The 12117-nt window shown below is 26.9% G+C and overlaps 1 protein-coding gene across 1 annotated transcript; it reads right to left on the bottom strand.

Annotated features, from left to right (window-relative positions):
• Positions 1–984: 984 nt before the first annotated feature.
• Positions 985–9719, bottom strand: LOC129957380 (uncharacterized). Its single transcript, XM_056069672.1, has 3 exons — positions 9631–9719; positions 9258–9549; positions 985–1621 (listed from the first exon to the last, which is right to left on the bottom strand). Exons 2-3 carry the CDS (start codon positions 9547–9549, stop codon positions 1020–1022), a joined length of 894 nt encoding a protein of 297 aa, XP_055925647.1. The 5' UTR covers positions 9631–9719; the 3' UTR covers positions 985–1019.
• Between the last annotated feature and the right edge of the window lie 2398 nt (positions 9720–12117).

Genomic DNA, 12117 nt, shown 5'->3' with positions numbered 1-12117 from the left:
TAGTGTGTTAATATTTTCACTTGATTAATTTTTCTGTATGAACCTGCTACACTTGTAATATTTTAACAATAACATCATACTTACTGTTAGACACTTTGTACAGAGAAATAAAAGTTTTCTCTTTCTGAATAATTAATTTATTGAATAAACATGAAACTCTAAGCTTTAAAATAATTTTATATTAAATTCTTTTTTCTTTCATTTAAAAAGAAAAAAAAATGTTTTCTACCTTTGAGCATAATAATATTTTGGATGAAAAAATATTATTAAAAATTTTACACAAGAACCATATCTACTCTTATACTTTATAAGAAATGTATCTGGAAGATAATTCTATTAATGCTGTATGTGTATGTAGAATATATACATAAATCTTTTCTGAAATGTAAAAATATGCATTTTATTTGACTGACTAATAAAATTACACGAGCTTGAAAAGGATTTTTAAATGTTTAAAATACATTAATAGGAATCAAAATATTTATTTTATTGATTTTTTTTTTCTGGTGAAATGTGGAAAAAAAATTAAGTTATATTTTGACTGCTGAGTATTGCTTTCCGTGACTGAAATTCAGTGCAGTGAGATGTTGTTATTTTGTGTAATTTAGCGTTTTACTTTGTGCTATATATAATATGTACAAATTAAATCAAACTTTTTTAATGAACATTAAAATTTATTCAAGCATTTTTTTGTTTGTCAGTAACTATTACATTAATATTCCCAACATAAATTTTTATTTGCCAAGGTATTTCTTTTTAGCATTTCATGCTTCAAAATAAACAACCAATTTTCAAAATAAAAAAATTTATTTTTAATTCTTAGCATTATGAAAATAACATTGGAATTTATATGAAGTGAAGGGAACACATTTGCAATTCTTATCGTACACAACATGTACAAACATTTCATTAAACTTTTAAAGGAATTTTGCAGTTTCATTCTAAAAAAATATATATATTTTATTTGATTTATATTTTGCAGATTAGATTTTATTTAAAAGAATTAATTATAGAAATGATTATTTTCTAATGCGACCACAACTATCATGGTATGTTTGTTTCAAAATCACTGCAAGCGGTTTTTTATTCTTTTCTTCATAGAAAGGACAATAAGCCCTTGTGTGTGCATTATCTCCTGTAGCATTACAGATATCGCAAACATATTTTCGCAATATTGGGCATGTAACTTTTCCATTATGACCTTTTAATTGATGGTTGCGGTAGAATTCTTCTCTTTCTCCATTTTGAAGGCAAAAACGGCAGACTTGATTTCTTTGACCATTTTTAGAATTGATAATCGTATTTTTATATGGCTTGTTGTAATAGGGAGGTGGAATTGCTGATGGTATCTGCCTTGGGTTATGTTGACCTTGTTGCTTATAACCTGATGGTGAGATTGATATCTGCTTTAGATTTAATTGATCTTTTTGCTTATAACTTGAACGTGGAATTGGAAGTGGTGTCTGCCTTGGGCTAAACTGCTCTGGATGTTTAAAACTTGAAGGATGTACTGGTGGTGGAATGTATCTTGGGTTGAACTGATCTTGTTTTCTGAAGCATGTAGGATGAATTGATGGTAATGGCATGTATTGTGGACCAACTTGACCTTGCGACTGGAAACCTGCAATTTAAAGAAAACATAAGTTCATATTTAAAAGAAAAGCTGAATACCTTTTATATATAGCATTGTCAAGTCATGCATTCCATTTTATACCAAGATACGAAATTGACTTATTTTGTAACGACATTAAAATTGAGACTACTGAAATGGAGTCTCCTGGACAGAATTATAGACGTCCAGTTTTATGAGCCTGGAATACTGATCACAGCTCTGCTTGAATAAGCGATAAACCACCTACTACTCTATTCGGTAATAGTTTCGATAACACAGCACCAAAACCAATCATAAGTTTTTGATTCCCGAGCTCTTTTTGAACTTTATATATATATAGTATCTGGCATTCACATAATCACTGAAAACTGTTTAGTCCTCTTTATAAGCAATGTTTTCTGAGTTGGAACTTCTTGATTTCAATTTCACTTATGCACAAAGACTATGTTAGCATGGGACTGCCTCGCTCAATATGGCATGCAGACAAGAATTTTCAGAATTTAAACAATTCAGATATGTTTATCACCATGAATATAATATTTTGCTGCAATTTTCTTTGATAAAATTTTTTGTATCATTTTGCCTATGTTCTAATTTGTAAGATATTGTTTAAGAAATGAAACAAATTGTCATAAGTTCTAGCATGAATATCAGAGATGGTAATATATTAAATTAACACAGTTGTTTTCAAAATTCTGCTATATTTAAAAACTAACAATTTTTGAAATAAAAATTCTTAAATATTAGATATGTAACAGATTAATTGTTAAGTCTATAATTTAAAACAATTATTAAGCATTTAAAATATATTTTAAAGGTCATTTCGATTTCGGCACATATTGCAGAGATAATGTTGTACTTTTTATCATGATTTTATTGAAAGCTGCACAAAATGAAATATAATTTCAGGCCAAAATTAATTTGAAAAAAATCCACCTCTTAAATTTTTTGTTCATTAAACTTGCATTTTTTTTTAAATTTTAACAAATATCTTTAATTTCTAATCAGTAGAATTTTTTTAAAGATAATCATACTTTAACAAAGAAAAAAAAGATACTTAATAAAATACTGGATGTGTTACTGCATTCATATAAGCAAAATGATTTGATATTCTGGATCCAGTTTGAGTAACTCAATACCTTCTTCATTTATTACAATTTTTAGAAAAATATAGGTATAGAACTAATGTGACAATCTCAACAACAAATTTAATTAAAACATTGGTTTGCTAATTCCACTTCGTTTAAAAAAAACAGAATAATTCTAAGGACCCAATAATATAAATATATGAAATTGTATTTTACGATATAAGTATGATTAATTAAATAAATTTATACAGAATGCTTGAGATACTAAAAATATTATATGAATTATTACATAAAAGAAAATTAATCTATCTGAAAAAAAAAAAAATGAAATTCAATTCCAAAAACCTATGTTTCCATGTTTGTATATAATATGTAGAAAATGCTGCTAAAATTTTTTATAGGATCAAATCAAATTACATGAAAGTTTGGTGTTACACATATTAATATGACTAATTTTCTGGTTTTAACCAACGGCAGAATTTTTGCACCATATACTTTGGATGTAGTTAATATGTTTTTACTGAGATATTTCTATTACATAGATAACAAAAATCCAGCAAAATATGTATCTTGAACATTTGAAGAAATTAAATTCTCCGAGTGAAAAAGTGACATTTGACAACTAGAAACATTCTTTTTTTCCCCCTCATAGTGTTAAATTTGTTTCCCAACATATGAGGGAAGAAAGCCATAAATTATTTAAATTTACCTGTTTTATAAAAGAACATGATAAATCAAGTTAAAAAATTAATTATAATCAACAGTGGTTTAAAGGATTTTAATATAGTTGCAATTGTGTTAAGAAATTGCTATGTTCTTAAAAATTAAACTGATGCCATATGCGTTTTTTAAAAATTGTTCAGAAAATATCAAAAATAATTAATGTAAAAAAATTAAAAAGCGAATATTTTTCTAAATATATTTTTAAAATGATATAAAGATAAAATTGTTATATATTTTTTTAAGAGAAAACTTAATATTGGTTTATTTTAAATGGAACATGCATTTGATATCAATTTTTTTCAAAACCTATATGAACTGTTCTTAGAATTAGAAAAACTTATCAACTTTTAAAACAATAAACTAAAATTTATGAATAACATTAAAATGTAAATACTAATTTCTTTCTCTAAATTATCCAGATTTTTCAATTCGGAAGTTTATTAGGTGATTAAGCCATCGATTTTGACTGACACCAGTAGCAAACACTTTGAAAAGTTGAGCTCTGCAAGCTTATAGGGAAATAAGAATTTTTCTATTGAAATTTTATACCTGAACAAATCAAGTTATTATGTTCAATCAACAGAATATAAATTTAACTTGTTTTGAACAGAACTAAATTTTGTCTCTTCTTAGGAGTAGTCCTACAGCCATCATGATTCTCAGAAGCCAATATTAAGAAATTTTATTCATATTTCTCACCCATTGTATACCTTACAGTTTCATGATTTTTTATAAATACGAGATATCTAGATAATAGCAATAAAATTATATAAAAGCCTTTTTGAATAAGCAAAAATGCCCACAATAATGCAATTTGTAATTTCTAGATTCGATTCTGCAATAATGAAACAAATTCAAATAGAGTATAGGCTTTTGCACAACATATTGCTGTAGAAAATAGTTATATTATTAAACTTCCCCTTAATTATATTTTAGTGATGATTTACTGCATCACTACTGTTTCGAAAGTAAGCAGCATGCAATTACCAACTGATAAAATAGCTGTTTGTAATATGAGCAAATAAGGACATGCATAAAATGATATCAATAGACTAAAAAACATTATTGAAAAAGAACATTATATGAATGAAACAAAATGAACAATTTTTGGAGAAACTTTTTTTACAATAATCAATCTGATCAAATAAAATGCTGAATTCTAGAGCAAAAGATTTCTCAAAACATGTTATTTTAAAAAAATGGATTATCAGAGTATTTTAACATAATATTTATAGGTTGGTATATGATCTATTAATTGCATTATGCAACATGCATTTAACAATTAAATGCAAGATAAAAAAATCATTTAAAAAGATAACTGTTAGATCTAAAGCTACCAAATTTGACATGCTGTTATATTTTGGGTAAAAAAATAATATGGGATTGGTTTTGCAAAATTTGAATTAGATTTTCAATTAAAAATTAATCATAATGTTAATATTTTCCCTAATAATATCACAGAATGCTGCAAAAAATTTGCATTCAACAATTATAATTATCAACTTTTCAGTTACATCAATTCTATTACTGTGAAATTCCAAAATTAATTTTAAACACAATTCAGTAACAATGCACTTCTTTTATAAGCTGCATGCAAGAAAACATCTTAAAATAAATAATAAGGAAGAGTAATATTGCAAAGTTAATTTAAATATATTTTAAAATTGGAGAAAAAAACATTGTACAAAAATGAAATTATTATCATTGAAAAGTTAAATTTCTGAATTTGAAAAGTGATGTAAAAATAACTTAGTAAAATGGAAGAATATAGTGCACTTTATCACCAACAGCACATAAATGATGCTGACACCAAATTCGTCAAAATCCTTAATGAAAAGTGTAGTCAAGTTTTATAATATTTGGCCAAAAACCAAAAAAAAAAAAAAAAAAAAAAAAAAAAAAAGAAAGAACTTAAACAACTGGATTTGTATATTTAGTAAAAATAAATTCTCGAACAGCATATGAAAGTATTTTCATCTTAGCGAGAACAAGATCATCAAAAAATGGATTTAGTCTTAAGAACCGAAACAAAATGCTAACTTCAAATTTAAATTTCATCATCTATTTGGGGAGGGGGAAGATCGAAATCAGTGTTTCCCTTAAAATTTCGGAACCCCAGTTCTTAAGATAAAGTATTCTTATTCTAAAACATTCTTATTCTAACACTTATTCTATCAATATTCGAAGACCCAGTATTTTTCAATACAACGGACTATTTTTTAGTCAATTTATCAAATTTTAATTGAAAGAATATCTGCTGAATGAATAAATTATGAGTAAGGCAGTTAGTTCCATGTAATATGACAACTCGTTCCCGATCCTCTAACAAAAATCATTTACCAAATGAGACCATTATTTATTTTACAGATGTCTCTGAATCATGCACGAAATACTAATAAGCAACAACTAGGGGTAACTAAAAGTAGCCGAAAAATCGGGTAAAGGGTAAAACTTTTGGAATCTCTGAATTAACACGAGACAGACTTCTCTATTATTTAATCTGAAAAAAAAAAAAAAAAATCACTTAAGAAGGAAGCTGATTTTCTCAGTTTCTTAAGAACAAGAAGTTGTTGAATATGCTCAGAAGTTAGCCACGGTATATTATCAACATTCCAAATTTGGTATAAAATTTTGCTGAACCAATCAACTGATTTCAATAAATAAGGCAAAAATAGCGCTTTGGCTCACATAATTTAATAAATGTACTCTACTAATATCATTAAAAGGGGGAAAATCAAACCGAAAGCATAAACTGTATCAGTGATTTTGGCTAGAGGCAACCAAGAAATTACTTAAAAAATTTACAAGCAATATTTAAAAAAAAAAAAAAAATAATTAATCGAGGAACGACACTATGTAGACGAAACTACATAAGAGTGCGCTTTCATATTCTGAGAAAGTGGTTTTTTTGTTATCAGTATTCCAGGAATTTAAGCTGTGAAAATTACAAAGACGACAATATGTTTAGTAACGCAATTTGCTCTGATATAACTCATAAATGATTATGGAATGTTAAGCTATGCGAGCATTGCTATAAATGCTAGACGAATTTTGGTATTTAAATTCGTATTATAATGCTTGTTACTTTAATAACTTGTTCTTTATTTTAATTTAAATCATGTTGGAATAATATTTACATTTACAGAATTCATAAGAAGCAATGTGTATACTCTTAATTCACAGAATTTCGATTCTATGCGACATCCTTGAAATTATTCCCCAGAGGGTAATTCCACGCGAACGTGTTCTTTAGAATATTGATTATTTAAAAATAAGTATATACGTAGATAGACAAAAATGGACTACTATTACTTTGCATTCAATGAATATAGAAAAGTAGTCAGTGAAAAAATTTATGAGTGCGGGGAATTCCCTTACTTTTTTCCACTTGAAAGACTGTACACAATTTTGAAGAATACGTTGTGGTAATGATTTTTAAATTTGTAATATTTAATTATGCAATATAGTTAGTTCAGTATCTATAATTAATAAAGTATCCAATTTTAATATTTCATTTTAGCTACTACGATATGGAACAAAAAACGCAAGTTCGCGAAAAAATATGAAAATTTTAACTGTTACAATATTTTAAAGAATAAATGCTATTTATAATAAATTTGATTATTTAAATTTTTCTTTTATATTTAAGGTATCCGAACACGTTCGGAGCATTTTTTTTTTTTTTTTGAAGTACATGGCGTAGACATACTTCAACCATATTTCTGGGTTTATGACTATTCAAAATTAGTAATAGGATGTCAATATTTGAAATAAACATTAATACTTTTTGAAAATTGGCATTTAATAGCATAAATTTAAGCAAATACCAAAATAAACTACCAAAATAAACTACATAGTTTTCTCTAGAGAATGAACTACCAGCGTATGGTTATAATAATAAATAAAAATTTTAGAACCAGTCGAAGATTTATCAAGAAACTTTTAGTAAATTTATGAAGTTATTATTCAAATAATCGGCAATAAATTAAGAAATATTCACTCAATCTTAAAACTTTTAGTTCATTCCCTAGAAAATAGTATAAAGACAAATTCCACCAAATTTCATAGTAATATGATAATTATATTTTGAGTTATTTGATTTGAAGGGAGCAAAAAATAAGTAAAAATCAATTTTGAGAAAAATGCATTTAAAGTATATAGTAACATATTTTAATAATAAATTATGTGTGTGCATACTAAAAATTCCTTACATTTATAAGTCATACCTTCTTCCTCAGCTTTTTAATAATTTTACTTTTCAATCATTTTAATTTTTTTCTGGTAATTTTTGCATTTGGCAGTGAATGCCGCCTAGATTCATTTATTCAATCTTTGTACAGCTCAGCAAATGCTTTAACTGCATTTGCACTAGGATACACACCAGTAACCTTAAGGATATTCAGTAATCCTATAAACCGTTCGTTAAAATCTATTACAGACATAAATGCCCCTAATCTGAGAGTTCGGAACTCAGCAAAGACATCTTCAGGTTCAAATTTCCACAAAACACCGTTGAAAACTCTCATTGGCATTATGTGATTTTCTGTGCAAAAAATTTTCCGTATTTAAAATTAAATTTGTGTTTATACTAATTTTTAACATGTTTTTGGCCTTTTAAATCGGTACTTACAGGTTATTTAAATGTGTCCGGTTTACTGATTACCATTTCCGGTTTACCGATCATTACTAGAATATTAATATCTTGACTTCTAATTAACGTAGAGACAAAAGTAAACCTGTTTTGGATAGCTCAAAGACTGGTCTATCCAATAAATAAAAATTTTTTAAATGTCATTTTCAGCGAAAATTGACCCATTTAACGTGTCAGGATACCTTAAAAAATAATACTCAACATATTAAGTATTCGTTTTTAAGTTCTAATTGGTTCAAAATTAAAAACTTATTGATAAAATAATTTTAAACACACGTTTAAAAACAATTTATATGTGTATTTTAGTTGAAATTAAACAGAAAATTAAAAAAAAGGATTTAAAATTACCCGACTGACAATTCGATTTAAAATTATCCAAATAGTATTTTGGGGATTATTTTGAAAATTTTCAAATTTAAGCTATAAAACTTGCATCAAAATGCTTTCGATTTTTCAAATCACAATATGAAACTATTTCGAGAAGAAAAATACTTTATGCATTTAATATAATACTGCTATCATATTTTTTTCCACTGGAATAGTTTTTTTTTTCGAAATATATATTAGTTTTAATGATCGTGTCGCAACTATTAAAGATTGAGCTACCTATTCATTTGTAAATCTAATTGATTCCTACAAACCTAAAGTTATTTATTAAATAGAGATTACTTCGAGTAAATAAAACATTAAACTAGAAGAAAAACTGAATGGCAATTAAATGACAAAACAGCATAAAATAATTAAAATATTCAAAATATACAATCATTAGGATGAACAATTTTGGATATAAAATGTTCATCGTAAGGATTATTGGTAATGCAGTTCAACAATTAACTATACCATCATTTAACAATTCATTTGAAGGACAAACTATACAACTTGTTAAGTACTTTGACATAAATTTATAAAAAATATATAGGAAACAATACACACAATATATAGGAAACCATTACTTGGAACAGCATCAGTTACATCAATTCACAAGTGGCTTGTTTTTCTAGATATTGAATTTTAATTAGAAATTTTGAAAATTTTTGTTATCGAAATATAAAACGAATGATTACAAAAATAAAAACTTAGTATTGAAAAAAATTAAATTACTACGCATATTAAAACGTCTGACGATACTAACATATTATAATTAGATAAATTGTTTCTTTAAAAAAAAAAAAACTCGATTTACCTTTTTCAGGAATTTTATTCATCCTCGGGTTATTGGTTTTATCATTTTTCTTCGGGGACTTGTAGAACTTACTACCACTTTCAAAACGTGGAAATACAGGATAATTCACGTTATTCATATCTATATTGAATGCCCATGGATTCCAGAGGCCAACAGGATATGCAGGATAAAGTCCAGACATTCTTTCTGAAAAATTATCATCAGGAGGATGGAAAGACATATACTGTTCTCTTTTCCACCACATGGCTCGTCGAAAAATCTTCGAACTGGGAGGCAATTCACAATTATACATCTGAAATTAAATACAAAGTGCGTTATGTTTATATATATATGTCATCCATATAAGAGCGTCTAAAATGACGGGGATACTTACTTCAATGCGTTTCAAAAAGATATGAGAATCCAATGTATACTATACAAAAACCACCTGCCCCAAACTAAGGTTGGCGAAACAGATAACATTCAGGGAGCAAAGTATGAAGGGAAAAGAACTAAAGCAAAAATGGAGCCGAAAAAAAAAATCCACTCTTCTTTTCTTTTTTTTTTTTTTTTCCTTGTTATGAATTTCTTTAGCCAATCCAGGACGAGTAAGCAGTGGCAGAACACCGTTATGGCTATCAAGAAAAATAAATTGTCTACGATTCGTGCTGATCGTATATTTTTTCTCTACCCTTTTACATTTTGGCGGGAATGTTTTATTTAATTACAAGGCTGGAAAAAAAAAACTGCTTATGTGAAATGAGGCTTTAATAAGAAATTTTTGTTTCTTCTTTCTTTTGTCTCTTCTAACATTCAATTAAAAATTGTTTAATTTTTTTTTCCATACGCAACTGATTTTTGGATTTTATTGAAAATAACATTGATGAAATCTTCTTTCTCAAATTTAAAATTTTTGGAAAAAACGAGGATTGATGCTGCTTAAATAATGAATAATTAAGAGAAAAACATTTTTAGAAAAGAAAATCTAATATTTGATCAGAAATTAGTCTATAATCTTTCTTGAATCCATTGACTGTGGTCCGCGGGCCATTTTTAACCAGCATCAAGATTATAACCGTCCCAGCTCAGAATTTTTAAATCATAATAGCATATTAAATTAAAATATTAATATAACACTAATATGCCGATTCAATTCAGACTGTATGAAACGTTTCAAAATGTAGGTACAGGCTTCTTTTATCACAAATTTTGAGTCATTACATCAGCATTTATTGCAAGTATGAGATAATTTATTTAAATAATATTTGTATAACTTTTTATTGGGTTTGTGTTAAAATGTATTGTTATACCATTTTTTTACCCGATTTTAAATAAATTTGTTCATTAGTGCCTGAATTTGCTGTGATTATTATTTAGTTTGATTTTTTCCTTCTTTCTTCTGTACAGTAAAGTTCCGACTGCAATTCTTACAACAAAAACACAAAAGAATATGATGAAGCTTTTTCCGTGAGATATTTTGAATATAGAGTGGCGTTTTGTATGACATTTTTTTCGGTCCCGTCTTAGATTATAAAATAATTGCATAATAATTTACAATTATAGTAATATAAACAAAAAATTTCGATTCTAACCAGTTATGGAAAACTTTTAGAAATACAGTTCCTTCAGACACTAACACAGTACAGATATCGCAAATTTTTATTTCATCTGAAATTAATGTCATCAATGATCGCGTGAAGGTCAAATAAATTTCATATTATTGGCCCCCATTTCTAACCTCAGTCTGTCTCTGAAGATATTTCAAAAGCTTTATTTCATTCTACATTCTCTGCCGAGGAAAATTCATTAAAAAATTCATCAGTTATAAGTACTGAATAAAACATCTTATGTACCGATTTTGCCAATTTTTATTTGAAATGAAAGTTCACGATTCATAGATACGCCATCAGCTCTTCCTTCTCCAAAATTATTGATAATATTATAGAACAAAAATGACATGCAATAATAATATATAAAATATTAATACCATTGCAAAATAAAATACGAAGAGAGTTCCAACATCAACAGCTGGACTGATTACGTTGATTTAAGTCCTAATTAATTTCTCCAGTTTTGAAGAATATCTAACCAAAAGGATTACTTTGTCATTACTAGGCAGTAATAATTTAAAATAGATCTTTCTTTTCTTTTGATAAAGTGTATTTCATTAAATCCATATTAATGTTATTAATATGGTTAATAGAAGGGATCAGTTTAATTAAATTAATCGATTAAATATGATTAACTACTTGATGGATAAGTTCCAGCCCTATTAGATGTAACAATTTTAAAATAATAGTAATATAATCAGAACGCTTCGATGCAGATGACCATTATGAAAATTTTTTAGAAACACAAACATAATTTTATACAAAAAAAAAAAAAAAAATGTTTAAATATTTTTTTGAGTCCTTTTTTAATTTTGTAGTATTAACTCTTTTAAAATATATTGATGCGTTCAAATGTTTTCTTTTCTTTGTCTTGTAAAATATGCTTCCTTCCCTCTCGCACAAAAAAAAAAAAAAAAAAAAAATCCCTTACTAGGGAGACAGAAAAACAAATAGGAATGATTTTCCCCAAAACTTCTCTGCATACACTCTAATAAAAGTGTTATCCCAGAGAGCATCCTACTATTGTCTGTCCACGACAAGAATACTGCTAGACATTCGTCTATGTTTACGGCGGGCGTTATAGAAACAGGCTACTGTAGGAAGAGTTCATTTCGCAGAGGTAGAAATTCATTCAAGTTTCTTACATTGGCACGTTTAGCGCCAAAGTGGCGATATTTGGTATTATTGCATTTAATTCTTGAAAACAAATTTAAAAAAATAATTCACTCAGCTGAAAATCATTTGCATACTCGGAATATTGAAAATATCCG

This window comes from Argiope bruennichi, chromosome 11, assembly GCF_947563725.1.
Source record: "Argiope bruennichi chromosome 11, qqArgBrue1.1, whole genome shotgun sequence".
Taxonomy (NCBI): domain Eukaryota; kingdom Metazoa; phylum Arthropoda; class Arachnida; order Araneae; family Araneidae; genus Argiope; species Argiope bruennichi.
This window is presented reverse-complemented; position numbering and strand designations above follow the sequence as displayed.

Coding starts and splice junctions, on each gene's coding strand:
- LOC129957380 (XM_056069672.1), bottom strand. CDS start 9,549: ATGTATAATTGTGAATTGCCTCCCAGTTCGAAGATTTTTCGACGAGCC. Junction 1,622..9,257: donor GAATAAAATTCCTGAAAAAG/GTAAATCGAGTT, acceptor TTTAAATTGCAG/GTTTCCAGTCGCAAGGTCAA.